At 49.9% G+C, this 21478-nt stretch overlaps 1 protein-coding gene across 9 annotated transcripts in view; it reads right to left on the reverse strand.

Annotated features, from left to right (window-relative positions):
• Nucleotides 1-21478, reverse strand: part of TTC7B (tetratricopeptide repeat domain 7B) — a 250186-nt gene that overhangs the window by 35849 nt on the left and 192859 nt on the right. For 2 of the 9 annotated variants that reach the window (XM_045807632.2, XM_045807634.2), the window contains 3 exons: nucleotides 21126-21287; nucleotides 18728-18778; nucleotides 9852-9992 (listed from right to left, as the gene is read on the reverse strand). In XM_045807632.2, the coding sequence (XP_045663588.2) occupies nucleotides 9852-9992; nucleotides 18728-18778; nucleotides 21126-21287 (354 nt within the window). Of the gene's footprint in view, nucleotides 1-5734; nucleotides 5899-9851; nucleotides 9993-18727; nucleotides 18779-21125; nucleotides 21288-21478 lie in introns of those variants that run through there. The other 7 variants (XM_045807635.2, XM_045807637.2, XM_045807636.2 and 4 more) reach the window with 5 other exon arrangements.

Raw genomic sequence — 21478 nt, forward strand, 5'->3', positions numbered from 1 at the left:
AGTCGCTTCCCCTTTATGAGGAAATCACATCTTCCTGGGGCACAGAGTCTTAGGCTCCAGGAATAAAACCTTAGTGGTAGGATTTCTGACATCAGTCGAATCGTCTGGGGTACAGTTGGGGAGGAAGAGGGAAGGATTATAGAGGCCTTCCAGCATCCCTGAAATTCCCAGCTGTCCCCCTAGAATGCAATGAGTCCGTGGAGGTATTTACTCTGAGCTTATGCTGCGTGGGAAGCCCTCCTTCCTGCGGGTCCAGAGCCCAACCAAGGCCCAACACTTTCCCAGAGGAGGCTCACGAATGTCCATCCCTGATCCCATAGGGCTGCAGCTGCTGCCCGTGTTCCCACACACCTTCCGTAAGCTCTGTCAACCCCTGGCCACATCACCTTTGCTAGGGGACCCTCCAACCTTGGTTTCTTGTCTCTACTGGGGGCTCATCTGCTACAGCCATGCCCTTGGCCTCTCCCCACCCTGCCCCCAGGTCGCACCTGATGGCTCCATTTGGGAGAGGGGCTTGGGGTTGCTGACGGTGGCCCTTCAGAGCCCTCTCTGTCCCCTTCCTTGTCTCTTAGACGCCCGCATTGCTGGCTTGCTCTTGCAGGCACATCACTCTGCCTCGGCAACGGGAGGCCAGCAGTCTGGGATGGGCTAATTTACCTCAGCCGTGATGTGCTGGGGAATCTGAGGCCAGAAGCCAAACCACGTTCTCTGATTCAACCGCCCTAGTCACTGGGCTGGCAGTTTGAGCTCCACTTTCCAGAACTCAGGAGCTAACGAGCATTGTTCACACTTCCCTAAAGCTTCCAGAATCTGACCAGCATTGTTTTCTCCCTCTAAATTGTGAGCAACTCCCAGCCACAGGCATCTCTGCCTTCCTCAGCATGGGCTCTGGCTGTTAGCAGGTGCTCAAGCCCAGGCTGTAGATGACGGCTCAGTGAGGGCCAGAGGGGGGCCATTTCCGTGGCACGGGCCCACGAAGAAAGTCGAGGGCCAGAGAAGCAAAGGCAAACAGTTTCCCTGACCCTTCACCAAAGGCCAAATTCAAGTTAGAAAAATAAACGAACAAAGGGCCCTGTGAGCTTATGAAGAGAGGTAACAGCCCGTACCAAAGAGAGAGCAAGACGGAATGAGGCTGTCTCTGGGAACTCAGAGCCCATCGGCCCCCACAGGAACGCACTTGGGCGCAGCAGGGTGGGCTCCGAGCGGTCACTCTGAAGAGGTCATGGGAAGAGATTAGATTCTGTGCTGGTTACTGGGGCTGCCCGGGGGCGGGGGGCAGGGACACTCTTTACCTTTCTGCGAGCTCACACTAAGCTCTGACTGTCCTCTTTGGAAACCCTTGGGTTGTCCTTGTCATTCCGTTGCTGTGAAAAATGTTGGAAATAAAATCCCCCTCTCTGCTTGCAAACCTCCAATGGTTCCCTACTGCAGGAGAATGGAACCCAGAAGATTTTGTTTAGCATTCAAAAGTAGGGCCCTGCCATCCCCCACCCCCACCCCGTCGCCGGCTCCGTTCAGTTCCCAGTCTTCCTCCACACCTCTGTTTGTTCTGTTTCTTCTGCCCCAAATGCCTCCCCTGAATGGCCGTCCATGAAGACCCACACCCCTTGCTCTAGGCCCCAGCACACCCGCCCCTGAAGGTGCCTTCCCTTGCCCCTCCCCCCACCCCCCGGGGAATTCATCACTCATACTCCTGTCCTTCCACTGGCCTGTATGCTTTCGGGGAAGCACTCACCCCTGTCCGCCCTGTCCTGCGTGACCTGTGTGTGTGCCAGCTTCCCTGCTGGAGGCCGTGCTCCTGGATGGCCCAGTCGGGTCTGCTCTGCCTTCCCCTGCATCACGCCTCGTGCAGAGGGCTTTCTGGAATCATTTTCTGAAGCATCTCAGAATGTTATCTGAAAGGGCTAAGCTCTGCTGTGTAGACCTGAGGACTGTTTCTTCCTCAAGGGGACGAGGTGTTCCTGATTGTGAACCCAGCGCTGATGTACCTACAGTCCGACACAGGTCCGGTGTCCTCGTTCACTCATTCTTCTAACACTTGTCAAACTCCTGCTTCATGCCAGCTGCAAGGTTGAGAGGTGGCTCCCAACACGCCTGCCCTGGGCTCAGGATTGTGCACTGTGCAAAGGCACTGGGCAGAGCGGGTCTGAAATCGAGTCTGAACTCTGCTGGTAGGCTGTGTGCCTGGCGCAGGGTTGCATGTGTCCAGAGGGATGAAAGTGGCTTCTCACACAGGTGCCATCAGCTAGTTAAGCCTGCCCCCCGGGGGTTAGTCTACCCAGAGGGGACACGTATTTTGAAGATCATACAAAGAGAGGCAGTAAATGCTGGAGGCAGCCTGAGGACTGTACCCGTATGGGTGCTGTCAGATCTTCCATTCCACCTGAGGTCTGGCAGAGACGGAGGAAGGAAAGGCTTGTGTGCTCCCCAGTCTTACCGGTGAGGCCTGCAGGCAGGCTGGGAGCGAGGCCAGCACACTCCCTGAATCTTTAAAACCATTTCCTTTACCCCAAACCCTACTTCCCTGACTTGTGCTTGGAAAACAAACCTTAGCAGCTTGGTTCTGGGATAGCCTCTGCCCATGGTGGGGGATGCTGAGGAGTCCCCAGGGTGAGCACAGGGGACCTTCCAGAAGCAGCAGGTCCTCCCAGGGCACACCGCACACGCTTTCATAATTCACTCTCATGTAAAAATCAGCACGAGGGCCTGGGTGAGCGGCCCCTTCATCCTTCTAAGTCATGAAGGTCTCGGGGAGGGGGCTGCATCCTTATCAGCTCTCCCCAGAACTGTTCTTTACTTTTCCTTTGGAGAAGGTCGGAAGCGAAAGGCGGCAGCGATTTTGTTTGCATGTGTTGGTCCTAACCTGAGCTCCTCTGGGCCAGGCCCCAAGCTGGGCCTGTCGTCCCCATGACGAGCACAGCCCAGGTCCTTTCCTCAGTGAGCCTGTCCAAACGTCTCTGTCAGGATCTTGGCTGCAGGATCCGCACTTATTTCTAAGTTTCCGAGTGGCGGTGTCCACCTGTCCAGAGGGACGCCTTCCCCAGGGGCTTGGCGGGGTGGTGGGGCGAGCTCCTCACCCTCTAGCTGCATTTGGGAGACACTTGATCCCCTCCAGGCCCTGGCCCAGCTGTTCTCCTGATGCCTCAATCTTTCCTCAAAGCCCTCCACCCTTTTGGGCTGACCTTGACTTTTCATTCAAAGAGAAGAGAGAAGCCAGCAGAACAGACCTTGAGCCTCTTCTTGCCGCCAAATTGACAAGTCCTTTGTTGTCCTCTGTGCCCATCCATTCTGGGCTCCTCTTCTGCTCCAACGAGGCCAATCCCTCTGCCTGTGCACCCCCCACTCTCCTACTCTCCTCAGGGTTCAGACCTTCACATACCCTTTCTCTCTCTTCGGGATGAGGAGGGTCTCGGTACGGACCTGATCGTCCTGGCAGCCATCAACAACCTTCTGTGTCAGCCAGTGAAGCCCCCTAACGTGAACCCACATTCCTCCCCAGCTACCCCTCATGTCTCCCCTCTGCTGCACAGGGGTCCTTCCTGCGAGGACTCCGCACCCCTACTTTAGCTTCCTCACCTTCGGCGCCCTGTAGCCACAGAGGTGTGCGCCACTCCCACCATGCCCCGAAAGCCTCACCTGTCACGGCCACCGACAACTCCCATAGGCCACGTCCAACAAGTGCTTTTGTCTGAGCCGATTCGACCTCCCAGCAGCACTTCCTACTAGCCACATCCTCCTTAATAACAGTGATTTTTGAGATTCATCAAGTGCTTGCTCCCCACTGAGCGCTCCGCATGCATTCTCTGGTGTAGCTGTCACAACTGCCCTCATTTTGCACTGGAGCAAACCAGGCCTCACACGGCTAGAGCAAGGTGACACGGGCATTTTCGCCAGTCTGACTGTGCCGCACTCAAGGCAAGGAAACCGGTCTGGCTGCCACAACGCCCCCTCTCCCGTCTCCCTCCTGCCTTCCTGACCACCCCCTTGCCCTCACTTTGGCTTTCCCTCATCCTGCCCACATTTTAAATGTGGGAGGGGCCTGGGGCGCGGTCCTCGTCCTTTCCCTTCCCCGTGGCCGTTCTCCTCCTAGGCCGTCTCATCCTACCCCTGGGCATTAAATCCTTACTCTCCCGTGTCTGTTTCTAGCCCAAATCCGAGATGAGGCTGGACTACCAGCTGCCTGCTTGCTGTCCTCCCTTGCATGGCCGCAGCTGCCGGACACTTCCCAGTTCAAACACGACTCTGGCTTCCCTTCCTCCCTGACTGCAACACATCGGTCCTTCCCCCACCGGCTTCCCATTGCAGAGAACAGAGTCACCAGTCGCTCACACTGACTCAGGCCCCGAACACAGGATGCTTCTCCACGCCCCCAACATCGCACCCACGGGGAGCCCTACGGTTCCAGCTCCACGGTGGGTCTCAGAGCCCACTTCCCTCCGCCGCATGCACTGAGCTGCTCCCCTCCGTACGCCGCTCTTTCTGTTCCCACTTCTGCTGCTTCCATTCCGTTCTCTATGTTTAGCCAAAGTGGTCTTTTCAAAGCCTGTCTGACCCTTTTATTTTGTTAGTGTTAGTGACCCTGGAAGTCCATCAGTAGCTTTTCAAGGCTTTCAGGATTAAGTTGAAGATCTGAGCATGGCTACCAGGGGCCTGCATGATCCTGCCTCCCCTCAGACCACTTCTTCTCCTTCTCTTCAGGCTCCAGGCCCGGGGGCCCTGTCATTTCTCCAACACTCTCTCGCACGGTCTGCAGGCCTCCCTGCCATTGTCCCAACTACCGCCAATCACTCCTCAGGCCTCCGCACCCCCATGCCCAGACCTCCCCTGGCTCTGGGCATGGGAGGACCTCTGCCACCAGTTCTCCCAGGAGACCATGCTGCCCCCTCACGGCACGTGGCACCATGAGAATGAGGTGCTTCTCTAATTGTTTTGTTTTACATCTGTGACCCCATCAAGGCAGGGACGGCGTCGTCCTCATATGCACTGACTCCTGAGCCTCGCTCGGACGGCGGCCCATAAACACGTGCTCGGAGACACTGTGCTGAAAGCCTGAGTGCCCGCCCTGGGTTGCAGCTGGGGCGCCGGGGCCACGCTGGCTGGCTCTGAATTCTGACTCCTCCACTTACTAGCCATGTTATATTAGGCCAGAGACTTGACAGATGTGTATCAGTGTCTTCATCTATAAAGTGGGGCGAATAAGGTATTTATACCTATTATGGGAACAAAACAAATGAAGACATCTAAAGTCTTTGGAATAAAGTCTGACGTATGGACGGTGCTCGATAAAGGTGTAGACCATTAATCACGACTCCCCCACCCCCGGGCACGAGCAGGGGGGTTTGCTTAATCTAGACCGGCCCTGAATGAGGCAGGCCTGACCCCTGGGGAACTGAGTGTTCCCTCCTGCGTGGGGAGGGCTCCCTGTGCCGTGACCCACACACCACCTGTCTGGGTGCAGCCTTCATCTCTTATGGGGGCCTGGCCACAGAATGACCCCTCCATCCTGCTGATGCAGCCTCTGGGAGGCTGGGAGGAGCCTGGGGGGAAGAGGGGGAACAGGAGAGGCTGGGCCAGGGCCAGGGGAATTCGCGAGAGTATCACGGCTTTAAATTCGCAGCAGAAATCAGAAAATCTGATCTTGCACATCTAAGAATAGCCGTTGGTTTCAACTGTGAGAGTGCCAAAGTGAAAGCTATAATTATTAGTACGTAACAAGCAGAAATTAACCACCTACCGCAAAGTCATTTTTAGCTGCCATCCCAATGTGGAAATTAAAAGATGGGCACCAAAAAGCTGCCTGGCTTGGCAAAGGCTCTGGTTCAACCCGGAATATCTGTGAATGTCTGACTCTCCGATGGCCAGCCATGAGGTTTGCATCCTAAGGAAGCTGTGTGGCTCCTAGGGAGATGGGTTTTGCAGTACAATAAACATCAAATGCTCTAATGCAAGCCCCCCTGCTCTGACTCCTTCCCCAGTAAGACCCCAGAGACACGTATTTCTATCTGGCCTGGGTTTCCCTCCTGCAAAATGGAGGAGATAACCCCTGCTGACCTTCTTTATAAGACAGTGTATATAACAATAGCCCCAGAAGATACATGGAATTTCAGGAAAGGAGACCATAAAAAATGGGTAAATATCATGTGAGGCCCAGATGCCATAAAGAAAAGATTGATAAATGTATTTTTTAAAAACTGGCAAAAAAAAAAAAAAAGACAAAAACACTAACAAAATAAAAACGGGAGAAAATATTTATAGCTCATATCACAGACACAAGGCAAATTTCTCTGACACATAATAAATGCCTACAAATAAAAAAGGAAAGCTCAGTGTCTAAGAAGATAAATGAGCAGAAGCCATGAACAGACAACTGAAATACCATTTTCCACCAATCAGATTGGCAGAGATCTAGAAGGCTGAGAATTCGCTGTGTTGACAAGGAAGGAAGAAAATGGGTATTCGCACATTGTTGGCTGGGCTGTAAATTGGTACTATTCTGTGGAAGCCAATGTGACAAAATTTAACAAAATTAAAGAGTACACACCCTTTGATCCATCAATTCCAATTTTAGGAATTTATCTTATAAGCAATATACAGAAGGATATGTACTGATGCATTGTCTGTAATAGCAAAACTTTTAGAAATAGTCTAAACATCAATCACTGGAGTACTGGTCAAATTATGGTGAATTCATACAATGGATTTATACCGTGTGGCCCGTAAAAAGTCTGAGTTGGCATCACGTATGCTGACAAGCAAGGACGCCCCAGCGTGTGTGACGGCTCTGGAAGGTGCACAGGGCCCTGCCAGCAGTGGTTGCTGGGCGTGACGGTGGCTGCAGCTCAGGGGCAGGATGGAGACTTTTCACTCGGACCCTTTGTACCTTTTCAGTTGTGTACCATTTGCGAGTACTATTTATTCAAAAATAATTTAAATACAACTGTTACATAGGTCCCGAGACACTAAGGAACGAAACACACACAACCCATGCTGGTCAGCCACCTGTGCCCTGGTGAAGAGCCTGAGACACCGAGTCAGAGGTGTCCAGGCCAGCAGCAGGAGACACAGAGGGAATGGTGTGCCCAGGGAGCGGGTCCCACCGCTCAGGAAAGGAGGGACCCTGTGTGGTCAAGCACCGCCTGTCTTCCTGGGTCTGCCGGGCCACTGGCCCACCCCCTCACAGAGCAGCCGGAGGCTCAGGTGTCCAGTTCATGATCTCTTTGCTATTCAAATGGACATTCCAGTGGCCCAGGGACCTGCTCACACAATAGGCTAGAAATCGAAGGTTGTCTCAAAGTGATCTCACTTGCAAGCCTCAATTCTGGGGCCACCTCGCCATGGGCTCTTGTCATGAGCTCCCACTAGACTCAGCTCACCAGAGAAAACCACCAAGAGAGAAGAGACCCACAAATGCCACAGAAACACCATGACCTGGGATGTCAGGCCTTGATCTTTGGAAGTTTCTTCCAAAGCTTGTAAAATTTACAGAATCTGGCCATACGGCTAGACCTAATGATGGAACCATAAATTGTCCAAAAGTGGGGGGGTCAGGGGGTCACTGTTATTTGGCCTCTTGGAGCAGCAGAGCTCAAACCACAGGTGGTAAAACCTTACAGTTCAGTGGAAGCTGTCTGTTCTCTGAATTCGTTCTGAAGTTACCTCTTCAAAGACCATGTGAATATATGATACAATTCTGAATCTTCACATAAACCAAGTTTCTGCTTTGAAAGAGTCAATATGGCACAAATCCTATGAAGATTCCAATTTACTCAATTCCTTCGTATAACAAAAGCACCCTGCATATTCTGTCCAGACTTTATAAGGCAGGTTTGGTGTTCGTTTTCCATAGTTCAATCCCACCAATTTACAGAGTGTTAAAAGCCATGCCCATTAACTAACAATGAGAGCTTTATTCTGTGCTACAAGTTATGCCAATGAGAAGTGGATATCATACGATTATGTCCAAATTCAAGGACAGCCCCAAACTGAATCGTAGCTACCAAGTTCTTCAATGTTCTAATAAGCGGCTACAAAATTTCCTCCCAAGAGTCACGTGGGACACACAGAAAGGAACAGAGTCTGGATCATTGAATAAGGGGCAGCAAGCCAGCAGGAGAAACTGTCCTGGAACTTAGTGACCCTCACTCAGGTCACTGACTTTTCCAAGAAACTGGGAAGAGGAGCAATGCCCGTGAGGTCAGGAAGTTCATTCCAGCCTCGAAGGACGGCCTTCAGCCCTGCTGGGTTTTTTTTAGACGTTGGCCCTTCAAAATCTCGACTTCAATTCCGATTTGAAAGACATCTCGGCCCCCACACTGGCCCTGCAGGGTCACCCAGTCTCTCCCGGCCCAGACACTGCAGCCTTCTCAGGCTTCTCTCTGTGTTCTCTGTAGTTACTGCTCATGAGGGCGACCGAATGGGACAGGTGCCAGGCCCTAGACCGGGGACTGAGCTTGTCGGCGGCAGCGCAGGGCGTGGAGGGCAGGGCATTACTGCTGCCCCCGCGCCCTGCGCACCGGCTCATCTGCGACCCAGCGAGAGGCCACATGCCGGCAGGCGTCCGCGCCGGGAGAACAATCAGCACATTCATGAATCATCCCTCTTTTGTGCTTCTGCTTAGAAGAATGTAATTTGTTAATTTATGGTAGCTGTTATGTCTCCATTAAAGATGCCAACACAGAGGAGGCTGGCTGAGCTGGGCCCCGTGATGCGCCAAAGCCAGGTAAATCCAAGCATCCTCTCATATGCGAAGGTCTGCCAAGGGTTCCAAACAAGGCTGGACATCACACAATTAGCTTTGGCAAAAAAAACAGGAGTCAATAGATGGCCAATGGTGGATAATGAGCACTTTACCCAGCCAAACCCAGGCTTCTACTGTGCACCCTGAGGGTCCGGCCTGGAAAGGCCCAGGTGGCGTCCTGCAGACCCAGTGATGAAGCTCGAGGAACACAAGTTACCGTTTACACGTAAACGTGAATACGTAAGTAAATCAGCAGCGATCGTTTGCCCAGCGCCTCTGTGCAGCGGGGTTCTGACTGCTACGCTGCCTGCGTGTGGGATGAACTGTGGGGATTTTCAGCTCTGCAGCAGCATCCATGTGAAACTGCAGGAGGGGCAATCCTCTGCTTTCTGGGCTGGTTTCCAGTTCTGCGGCTGCTGCTATCTGCTCCCCTCTCTGGGGGTTAGCAGGAGTGCCGGGGAGGGAGGCAGGGGCATTGAAAGCACGGCCCCTTCCCTGACTTTGATGAAGACCTCTGAGTCATCAACACATGCGTCCCCTCTCTCCCATCTCCCAGGGACTGTAGATGTCACTGCCAGGACGCGCCAGGCACCGTGCTCGTCAACCCTAGGAGTGGGTGTTCCTACCCACCCCCTCCCCCAACACAGATGAGGAAGCTCAGGCTGAGGTGAAGCTATTAGCCCCCGTCTACACAGCTGGTAGAGTAGGGGACTTCCAGACTTCTGAGCCTGGGACACCCTGCCATGCTGTCCCCGGCAAAGAAAGCCTCAGTGTCTGTGGCGCTCTGGCTCCTGCTACGGCGCAAGCCCTGCATCCCACCCGGTGCCCTCCCCAGGTCCCTTAGAGTCCATTCGGATCGTCTCTGCTGGATGGCTGCTCTGTACCAGGTTCCGGGTCAGGGTGGTCCAGTACAGGAGGGATGGGGAGACACAGAGGAACTCACGGTAGTGACATTCTGGCACATGACGGCAAAGGCTTTGATTTCTCAAAACCCCTCAAAAAAGGGATCGTAGGCTAAAGAGGCAAGTGCCCACAGGACCCTCCAGCGTCTGGCACAGTGGTGGGGGTGGGGCTGGGGGGAGGGGGAGGGCCCACGGCGGGGGCAGAGCCGTACCTGCATGGAGCCAGATCTGTGCCAGCGTCATCCAGGGGTGTAGCGGGCCCTGCTTGGGGGCGCTGCTCTGCAGAGACGAGGCCACTTCTGACAGTGCCTGCTCCACTCTTGAGGCTGCCACGGACGTGGCATGGACAGAGCCTGTGGGGGGTTTTCGAGAAGACGGCATCAGAAGTAAAAGGGCAGACCCGCCCGACCAGCCATCCACCCACCCCCTCCCACACACAGACACAAGTTCAAGACGAACACACACGCCTTCCCCCATGATGTTTCCAAGTTGTATGTCCATAAAGAAATACAGACAATCATTACGGCCTTGAACGGGAGCTTCCGTCCTCTGCTCTAGCTCGTCTCTTAGTCAACAACCAGAGCACATGCTATAGCAAGGGCTCCCTCTGGGAGCTCAGTCTAGGACAGTGTTGGGGCGGGAGACGAGTAGAGCTGGACACACGGCTGTGACGCTCATGCTGAAACGTGGCGTAAATGAAGGGCTACAGAGGTAAGTGACAGAGCACACCCGGCCGGGCCTAAACCTAAAAACCATCTGGGGGGCAGGGGGAGGAGTCACCCTTGCCTCCTGGGGAGGGAGGAGGCCATTCTCAAGACAAACCCAGCAACCTGCCATTCCTCTTCCTGGCCTTTAAGAGCCGGCCAACACCCCTAGATTTGGAACCACATTCTAGGACATGACCTCGTTGGCCCCACGTACAAGCAGATGTCCATTGTCAAGGCCGCGCTAAGGGAAGACGGGCTATAGGTCTTCCCTTAGACCTTCCCTTAGATGCCTGGGCTCAGGAGTGGGACCCGCCTGCCTCGGGGGCAAAACTTGCTGTCCTAAATGGCTAAGGAGAGGAGCAGACCAAGCACATCTACTAGTCAAAGGAGGCTTGTAAAGGAACTTCTACTCAGAAATCAAATGACTCATTCTTCGTCATGTTGCCCTTCTGTGGGTCCTGGTGGCTGGAGACCACTCCCTCTGCAGGGGGCTGGCTCCTTACCTCTCCCCCACACTCCCCCTTGAAGGGGTGGTCTCGGAGCTGAGAACAGGCGTCTCAGTGATTTCCAACTGCAAACTGTTGATATTTATATCACTGGCCGCATTCTTCATTTTTAATTCATCATAAAGTTTAATATGGAGAGAGACATTCTGACATTGTTAGTGGTGACTATCGACTTATTGTAAGGTTTCAAATAGTGATGATCTAGGAAGACAAATGCTGACCACTCCGATAAACCGAGCTGGTTATACTCTGGATAAGAGGAAATTGTGAGCATAAAAATAATTTCTGTGGGGCCTTTGAGAGGTACCACAATGTATTCTGAGAGTATTTGCAGCAAGAGGCTGGCCATCCATATTGTGTTTTGACTGTTCCAACATGAAGGAAACATGGGTACCTCTAAATACACTCCAATCCTTCAGCGGGGGTTTGGTGGAGGGGCTCACGGGAGGCGGGCGGAAGCCAGACTGGGAATCTGCCTTCTGTGGATAAGCCACACAGAGCCCCCACGAGGACGAGCAAGAGGAGAGCGCCTCTGGGAATGGACAGGGAGTTCTGCAGAGGGAACGAGGCCGCACAGGAGGAGGGACCGGAGGCCAAGTTAAAAGACACCAGTCGATGCCATTATGATCCAGAACTCACGAAGTTCATCTAAGAACGGATCCTTGTTTAGACAAAGTATGTCTACTTAAAAAAAAAAAAAAAATCAAAACAGCAAAATGATTAGACTGCTGTCGATTTTTTTTTTTTGGTCTTGTTTTGTTTTGGACTTTTTATGGAAAAGAAATAACTTTGAGAATAAGGATTTGATACAGTTTTCCTGAGAATTTCAGTAACAACTGTCAGCTTAATAAACAAGGTTGCTGTTGCTATATTCTGACGTCACCACGCTGGTTTGCCTTCTCATCAACTGCCTTGAACAGTGGTTCTCAACCTTGGCTTCAGATCAGAATTACTTGGGGATTTAAAAGACCAGGATACAAGAGCTAGCCCCGGGCGCACCGAATCACTAACTCTAGGGGTGAGGCCAGTCCTCTTGCTAATCACCCAGGTGATTCCACTGCCGGCTAAGACTGAGACCCACCCACCTGGAGAGACAGAGAGCAGGTGCTATTAACATTTGGTCAAGAAAAGCCTGAAGACATATGCTACACATGCCAGGCAGGGAGCATGAGCTCCCCTGCTTCCCAAGACTCTGGGGAACAGAGTTTCAGGAAGCTCTTGTTCTTTACAATACTGGTTCTCAGTTCTCCTGGTCTCAGGATCCTTTTATAGACTCTGTGGAGTTCCTGAGACCCCTTCCAGAGATTTTGCTTATGTGGGTTATAGCTACTGATGTTTTGCCACATTGGAAATCAAAACTGAGAAATGCTTAAAATATCTAGTCATTAATTCATTTGCAACTAACAATAATAAACAAATACTGAAGAAAAATTCTACCCATTTTCTCCTAGGTTCTATGGGCCCTTTGCTACGAGGACCTGTGGCTTCTGGAGGGGCTAACTGGTTTTTGGATTCACTGTTTTATTTGGTCTGCAAACAAATTAATCAGAACCATTGTCAAAGTCCCTTCTCTTCGTGATAGCTATACACAACTAAATTAACTCATTAATCACATAATAACATGTTTCCCTGTGAAAAAGGTCTGGCAGACGATGACAGCAGTGATGATCAGTTTTAGTGAACGTGGCACGGCAGGTTTCAGGCACTTCGATTAGCACTTTACATATATTATTTCATTTAACCTTTACACAATTCTGTGAGATGGCTAATGATGTTACCTGCATGCTTTAGACAGCGAAACTGAGATTTAATGAGCTTATGAACTTATCCAAAGTCATAGAGCCAGTGGGCGGCAAAAGTAGGACTCGAACAGTAGTCTAACTCTGAATCTAACCTCTAAATCCAGCTCTGGTAACACCTCCTCCAGGAAGGCTGCCGTGACCCTTCCGTTTCTTCTCCCTGTCACTCCCCTATAAGAAGGTGGGCCTTGGGTCCTCAGTGCTCCTCCCGCACCCTGTGGGTATGGCTATCCACTGCACAGACCACACAGTTTTCTGTTAATGTCACGGTCTCTCTCTTAGACAGCGGGTTTCTAGAAGACAGGAGGCGGTCCCACGTCGAGGTGCTTTTAGGGGCTGACAATGCCAGGCCCATGACAGCTACCAGGTAAATGCTTGCGGAATGAATGAGTACTGTCCACAGACATGTCACTGTCTGAAATCTGGAAGAGAGTGGTCGGTCCCCTCTTTTGGAAGCATGTCTGTGTGCTCTACTCTCCTGGCCTAACAATGGCTCAGAGGCTAGAACCTTCACCGTCCAAAGGGCTTCTCCGCGTGGCTGTCCTCACCTCCAACCGCCCAGACTGCAAACGACTGTGGGACATAGTAGGTTAAACACTGCTCCTCACTCCATGACTTTCCCCCGTCTCTAATATAACTAAGCCCTTTAAATATGGACGGGAACTGCAGTTTTCCCTCCTACTGGATCCCTTTTAACACATGCTTCGCAAGGGCAGAGACCCTTCATGTTCTAAACTAGGGATGGATATTAGAGCATTCGGGTATTTGCTAGCAATAGCGGATGACTAATAATAACGGCAACATTACTGAATACTTAACGTCTACTATTCCTGGCAATAATACGATAAGTCCAATTCTTCCATAGGATTAGGATTTGGAGGAAAAAAAATAAACGTCATTATGAATCAGAATGGATATATCTGATCAAAACAAAAACAGCCTGTCAGTTGCTGTCTCACAGGACTGAAATGGTAAGTACCAAAACAGACACTATATCAAAATCGAGTCTGATTTATGTAGGTACACAACTAGAAATGCTAGTTCTCACCAACATTTTTTTTTAAAGCAACCCTTGCCTTTATCACCAATGCGAATGTATTCCCACAGTGTACGTGGGGGTGGAAGGGATTATTACCCTAAGGGAAATGGACAAAAAGAGGCTTAAAAAAGGAATCAGAGGGAGGAATATAAGATCTATTTCTAATTTGAAATCCAAGACTCTGGAGGAATAAGCTTCCACACCATCGGGTTCAACAGGTAAGCCAGGGAGAGGGCCCGGCTACTGTACATCTCTTATCCACCACATGAATTCGAGACGTGCTTATCACTGCCCTAACACTGCAGGCTGAGCAGCTGCTGTGCTCCCCCAGGTCCCTCAGCCGCAGGGCGCAGAGGCTCCAGAAAGCCACTGCAAAACCAACCGAACCGAGAGCTGGCGTGGGCAGCTGAGAGCGCGCCTGAAAATCTGGTCCAGGTTCTGTGACCTAATTGTCCACATGGTCCAGGGGGCATCAGGTGCCCTGGTGCCGAGCAGATCTGTATGTCCTCAAGCCAACTGCTTTCTCTCCTCTGCCACTCACACGCCCAAAAGAAAATGTTATCTTGGACACCTGATCCAAACGCCAAGGTGCTACCCGAAGAATTGCTCTGATCCCTACATCTAGGCTTTCCGTCCGGACGGGTGCGGGAGGCAGGGAAGGCAACGGAGGGGACCCGGGAATTGCAGTGGGCAGGCAGCTCGCCACAGCTGAGAGGACCCAGAACCAAGGCCACTGGCCTCAGGAAACCTCCCGAGGTGTTCTGACCCACGCTGTCTATCACGTGCTGAAGCCTGTTGAGGAAGCCTGCCGCCAACGGGGCACTGGGAGCAGCCAGCTCAGACAGCCGGTGCAGCCAGAGCCTTTCCGAAAATCCCTTCTCCCAACACTGGCTTCACACAGACCTCCAAGGTGGCAGTCGCGTGTGAACCCCAACTCACCATTCAAAGGGGTCTCAGAGGAGACAATCTTGTTAGGCACAAGGCATAAGACATGACGAGGCTGGGTTATGTTCGATAGTGCCTATTTTCACAATCATGGTCACTGAATGCATGGCCCCTATTTATAGTCCAGCTGTCCGTCTGACTGTTCTGGTGGCACTGAGTAGGCGGCTCTCGTCTGATGGGTGTGCACCTGCTCTCCCCTCGCATCTTCCCGGCGTGTCGTAGCTAGACTAGATCTTAGATGAATCTTTGCCCACCTGGTGCCCGCGCAGGCGTCAGCATCAGGAACAAGGGACAAGTGTTACATGATGTGCAATGAAAACCCTTTACTGCACATCTCACATGAGTTTGCTTGGGATTTGGGCAGCTCTTGGCTTCCCCGCTCCTGAATTAACTCGGAGGCCTGGTGTACACGAACATGGAATGATGGAGCATGTGGCTGTGCCCCAGTCCCCTCTCTCTGCTGGGCACCCACGTTCTCCCTGACAAACCCCATGGCAGCTGACGCCGTGCTCCCCACGTTCTTCTGAAAAGAAGACAAGCCGCTCCAGGAGCGGGCACGCAGAAACCCCCAACGGCTGATGAACCTCCGTGCTTATTTCCCCCCAGTTCTGAAACGATCCGATATTATCTGTCACTAGACTTTATTCCGCTCCCAGTTCTGAGAAGCTGCACCCCCCAACAATTCAAATAGGAAGGAAGAGGCAGCACTTCTATCTCTTAAAGACCCTGAATACTGAACAGCAATCCGAATGACTAAGCATTCTCGCCAGAGAGATTTGCTTACAATTTTTCATTTTTAACAGGAAAAGAACGTCTGTTTCTCGAGATAGGGCTTGAAAGTAAAATCAGTCCAACACTGCAGACTGCTGGCAGCCTGATGACCTTCTCACACCTGCTACCTGTGCTCTACGAGCCAGAATGTCCTCGGGGCTGAAGGAGACAGCAGCTCGGTAGCTAGTGAGGACTGCCTCTGATTTTTAAGGCAGAGGAGAGTCCACTGTCACATCAAGCCCCCAGTTAGGCACATTGTCTCTATACCTTTCTTTTTAAACGTTAAACATTTTGGCCTCTCCTTCCCACGGGTGTTAGGGCAATTCCCATCTTTGCTGGAGGCAGATCTGCTTGTCTGAGGAGGCTGACTTGGGGTTGGGGGGGGGGCTCCTCCCTGGCACCTCTCCAGTTCCGTGACAGCTGCCACGTCCCCTCTCTGTAGTGTGTCTGCCAGTGTGACGGGGTGAGGGACGTAGCACTTGGCAGGCACCTGCGGTTCCTACCCGATTCCCACTGACAATGAGGCCTCTCCTGCTTGTGGGTTCCTCTGATAAATAACTTTGGTCCCCGTTCTAGGAGATACTTCCTTTTCTCACGGAGTGGAAAAGAGATTCAGACAGCCAAGTAAATCAGGACAGCCAAACCCACGGTCTCGAGACGAGATTACAATTTCCAAGTCACTTTAACAGAATATCAAGCACATGGAACCTGACAGGCTGTGTCTTCTCCTGAAGGGGGGAAGGTTCTCTCCAGGGAAAGCTTTAGGGAAGGAGCCCACTCAGGCAGGGGGAGAGACCAGGGTGTATGACCAGCAATGGGCATGCGGGGGTGGCCCGGCATGCTGCTGACGGCTGTTGGCAGGGCCAGGTGGGCACACGGGGAGCGTGGCGGGAAGCCGTTCACAAGCATGCGGGAAGATGCCAGCTGTCAGAGTGAGCCAAGCCATGGCTCTGGGCTGGAGACAGTACCTTCTGGAGGACTACACCAGGCAGATGCTTTCATCTCCATTAGAAACCCTCCCTGTTGCATATTCATGCGGCTGTGCGTCTGGACTCAAGTGCCTGGGGAAGGCTGCATTTGTCTTTGAATGCAGCCTTTCTGGGAAAAGCCTCCCTGGTTTAGGTGATGGTCTAATTACTGGACACACACTCCTTAACTTCTATCTGAGGGCCATTTATTATTGACCCGTCAATCTCCTAAAGTTCTCTTCAGTCTTATTTCAAGAAAGACACCACAGAACTAATTGGGGAGAATTAATTTTAATTTCATTAAAATAGCAAGAAAAGGTTCATCCTTGAAACATAAGGGCTGAAATTTTTTAATTGCCACCCCTCAAGAGCAGTGGGGTCATCACTAGAGTAACTTTTTCATATACAGCTTTTGAAAACCCGACTTTATCCTGTCAAGCAGGAGCAGAGGGTGAAATGTGCACCCAACTGACTAGTCATTTCCTGATCGGGAGACACATTTGTAAACGTCAGAAAATGCAAAGTCAATAATGCAATGCTAGCCAAAAGAAAAGGGAAAAAACAACGACCTTGAATTTGCTTCTCAATCTTATTTGAGAGGTGTGTTTTGTCATGAATCTGCTTATTCTCTTCCCTGGGTTATGAGCTCCTAAAGAGAACAGCAGTTTCACTGGAATCTGGGATATGAAAAACCGAGCCAAGAACCCAAGTCAGCATTCCTGATTTTTAGCACCTTCTTGGAGAGGCGAATAAAATGTCAACATGCATTTTCCTCCAAGATAATGACTGTGAGAGCACTCAAGAATGGGGGCACTCAGGGTCCCCAGGTCTAAGGAGTGGTGAGCAGCCCACGTGGAGAGTGGAGAGTGCGTCCCAACAGGGCTCCTTCCATCTGGCAGCCACCTCCCTGTGGGAGCCACGGCTACCCACTGTCACTCGGGAGGGGGCACCTGACCCAGGCTCAGGATGAGCTCCTGGCATACCATAAAGGTGTGTGTGACCAGAATTAGTACACTGACGTCCTTACAGATAGGGAAGCTAAGGTGCAGGGTTGCCTGGCTTCTTCTGCAGAACTGGTCCTTGAACCTAGCTTTCCTGACTTGGGAGAGTTGGAGTGGTTTCCATGGAAGATAGTTAAGTCCCTTGTATAACTGCATCAAGCCTCACTGTAACTAATGAGGACTGCCTGAAGATTTAATGTAACCCAACTTTCTGAAAATTGAATCTTTTTAATGTATCTGAGGAGCCTGATTTGAAAGAACCCTGGCAGTGAAACTTTTTTTTTTTCTCCTGAAGAACCCTAATGGGATGACAATACCAAACATATCTCTTCTACTATGGACTTTTATTCATTTAAAAAATATTTTATTTGTATGGACACTTTTAAAAGCCAGAAACAAAGTCGCATCTCAGCTGAGCTAGATTTCAGAGGGAAATCAACTCCCTGAGAGGAATATTTGCTGTAAGCGGTAAAGGCTCAGATCATTCAAATGCACTGGATGGCTCTATACGTTAGCATTTCTCAAAATGCAGTCCCTGGAACACTGATTCCACAGGTGGGAAACATGACGAAATTAGTTGGGGAACAAGGGGTCAAACTTGAGAGCCTTGACTCTTTTAAACTGCAGGACTTCTCAGAGCCTTTAATGTGCCAATATGAACTGAGTCTCTAAGAGGGAGATGCAATATTTCCCAAAAATATTTGACTGCAGAGAATCAGCAGTCTAGGAAACATCCTTGGAAAGATAATTCACTCATGCCTTAAAAGACCACCACCCGAAGTATTAGTCCTACACCCAGGTAACTGCTTAGTCTCTTTTCAGTTTGGGTAGATGCTGGTTAAAGTTTATGATGTCTGTTTCGCCTCTTTCAGGAAAATTAATAATTAGAATTGCTTTTCTACATAGCAATAATGGGTGAACTGGAAAAAAAATTTAAGATTCAACTGGTTCCCTCTACCCCAAATTCACAGATGACCTGCGCTGGGGAGGCTGAGTGTTTCACGCTTCCGGTCAGCGCCAGCGGGGTTGTGGCCAATCCACTGCATGCCTGACTTGGACATCTTTCCTGCACTGCCTCCTTCTGTAGTCCCACCCAGAGAAGTACTGCCTCCCCAGTGTTTAAACCCAGGCTGCAGGGGGTGAGGGGGTGGGGGGGTGGAGTGTGGGGGGGAATGCATTAGCATCTGAGACGGGCCCCAGGGGGCAGAGTGGGCAAGCAGGTGGCAGCCCCACATCCACGTCATCCCAGCATCCCCCACGATCAACAACTACAACACACGTTCCATGGTGGAGGGAAGCGTGATTCTGGAGACCCTCAGAAAGGTTAATAGATAGATCGGTAAACTACTTACTAACTGAAAAAAGGGAGGGAAAACCATGAAAGTATACTTCTGGAGAGTTGCCTTGGAACAACAAATCAAATCAAAAATTAAAACCAAGAAACAAAACATTTGAAAAATCAAAATTAGAGGCTAAAAAAGCAACTAGAGTTCTAATAACCTTCCAACTGTAAGTCTGGCTGTCTCAAATTAGATTTCAATTCAAGAGTGACACATGATTTTCCACTAACAATGTTTTTTTGTTTTTTGTTTTTTTTTGAAGCCAAAGAAAGGCCAACTGGGCATTCCCCTCTACATTTAAATGTTCACCCAGCACATGAAAGTTGACCAATTCAAGTAATGTGTTTTGTTTCCAGGGCAGGAAATTCCAAAGGGAAGGGAAAAATAATCAAACAAGCAGTTTTCAGATCTTTCCACCATTAACCCTAATCATGATTCCAATAGTTTGTAGACTTGGGCTAGTTTTCACTCCTATGAAGTCAAAGGATTGGAGAGAGAAATTCAGAAAACTTCAGGCCTTGGCTATCTGTCCTCATAAAAGGAGCCAGGATTCAAGATCATTACAATTTTAATCAAGAAATTTTACATTTATCAGAAATGTATGGTATGCTTCTCTAACTAAATGTGGTAGCTATGGGGGGGGGGAGATTCTGGGGCACATCACCTGGGTACCAGCGAGGCACTCCCTGAGGGCAGGAGATGATTCATAGTTTCACAAAGAATAAACAATTGAGCCTTGCTTGGGACACAGCACATTCAGCAGAAAGCCCAGTGGGTGCTCATCGCCCTAACAATTTACTAATTAATCGGGTATCAGGTGTCTCACTGAAGAGTTAGGACTTCAGTCTTCAAAGGTTTAAAAGAACGCAGGGCTCTCTGGGATGTGACAAGATAAACACTGGCAGAGGGGCCCAGGTAGTGGGTTTGTTGTACAACAGGAGAGACCGGGCCAGTGGGAATCTATCACGCTAAGCTCCCATTTGAAGACAAAAAACTGGGCAAAAGGCAACGGATGCCAACAACTTCTCCGTAAAAGCTGAAGGTGTCCATTGCCTGTGGGCATTGTATTAAGGGAAAATGTCTATCTTAAGAAGTGGATTAAAAACCGCATAAGCAGTTTATAAACATTATCTTCGTCTTGCATTTCATAAAGCCAGGATTGCCATGAAAGCCAAGTTCAGAACACTCACTATGCAGCTAAGTAAAGCCAGAGTGTTTCTTGGTTTGAATGATTTATTTTAGATGATAGCCTCATTTCTGCCCCGACTTTATGTGTGTGTGTGTGTGTGTGTGTGTGTGTGTGTGTTTAACACGGCAGGGTAGCCATCAGAAAGATGAGCACATTAGAGAAAGTAGTTCTTTCTGGCAGCAGTCCCCTTAGGAGCTTTTGTTCGGCATATAACGGAGCATTTGGGACAGAGATGAGCCCTTATAAATCGTGGATACAGGGATTAAATGTTCTGGCAGTGCTGCAGTAAAAGTGAACATCGAATGCATGAGTGAAAGAAAGCAAGCCCGGCCCCTCCTGGTGAGACCCACATTGAGGCCCCATTTAAGGACTTGATCAACCAGCGTTTCATTTTAATACAGGAATCTGTTTGTTTGTTTCAATGGACAGGTCCCTGAACACCATAAAAGACTTCTAAATTTCCATATAATTTAAAAGCAAGATTAGATTAAAACACTGTCCAATTTCTCTTGATAGTTTCATAGGTTTTCACACAAACCCTACGTTTTCCTTCCTTGCAAATGGAAAACAACTTATAGCATTGTTTCTCAAGATGCAGTACAGACCCGTTGGCCCTGGAATCCTAAGTAGGTATTCTGTAAATACACATGCCTGGGGTCCAGCTCAGGCTTACTGACTCATAAACTCTAGGGGTGGGGCTCGGGGGATCTGCAGTTTTCAAACCTCTCTGTGCGATATTAATGCAAAGTTTGAGAACCACAAACTTAAAGGGCTTATGACCATTATCTTTACGATATCACCTTCATCGGAGTATGCTTGTTGAATTAATTTCCAAATAGAAAATCAGAAACATATAGAAATAAATTATGTGCAAAATGTTCTAATTTGCCTTTTTAAAAAATGGGATTTTTATGCAGGTATGTCAACTCCAGGAAAGCATACGAGTAGCTGAGAACCAGAAGCATTGTCTAGAAAAGCTTCTATTTATCCTGCTCAAAACAGGTCTCCTTTACTTTTTAATGAGGAGGTTGGGACCTGGGCACCAATGTCTCCTTCTGCCCCACACAGCTTTGGGATTTTCAAATTGGCAAGATTTTTCTCTCAGATAAATTTGATGGAGTTTCCTATCCAGCTTATCAGTTAGGAAGATTATCAGAAAATGAAACATCAGGCAAATGAAGTAGATCTAACAAGAAAGGAAAAACCATAAACCATGTTTACACAGAGAGGGTTCCCGGCGGGGACTTGGGTCATTGAATGAATGAGCTGCCGGGGGCCACACAAAGATGTCAGGTTTGGGATGAGAACGAAGATGAGGAGACACAAACAGGTGGAGAGGAGATTCGGTTCTTGAAAGAGAAGAGGAGGAGGAGGAATCTGACACTAAAAAAGTGAAAGAGAAAAAAAAAAGGATAAAGGCAAAAAAAAAAAAAAGAAATCTTTAGAGACACAAAGGAAAAAATAAACTAGCTTTTAATATACTCACATAAGCTGCAAAGAAAATGAGGTCATGTAATACACAATCATTCCTCTACTGGACAATAGAATACAAGTGCTTTTCGAAGAAAACAAAT

The sequence above is a fragment of the Ursus americanus genome, chromosome 26, assembly GCF_024610735.1.
Source record: "Ursus americanus isolate L20-20 chromosome 26, mUrsAme1.1.p, whole genome shotgun sequence".
Classification (NCBI taxonomy): Eukaryota; Metazoa; Chordata; class Mammalia; order Carnivora; family Ursidae; genus Ursus; species Ursus americanus.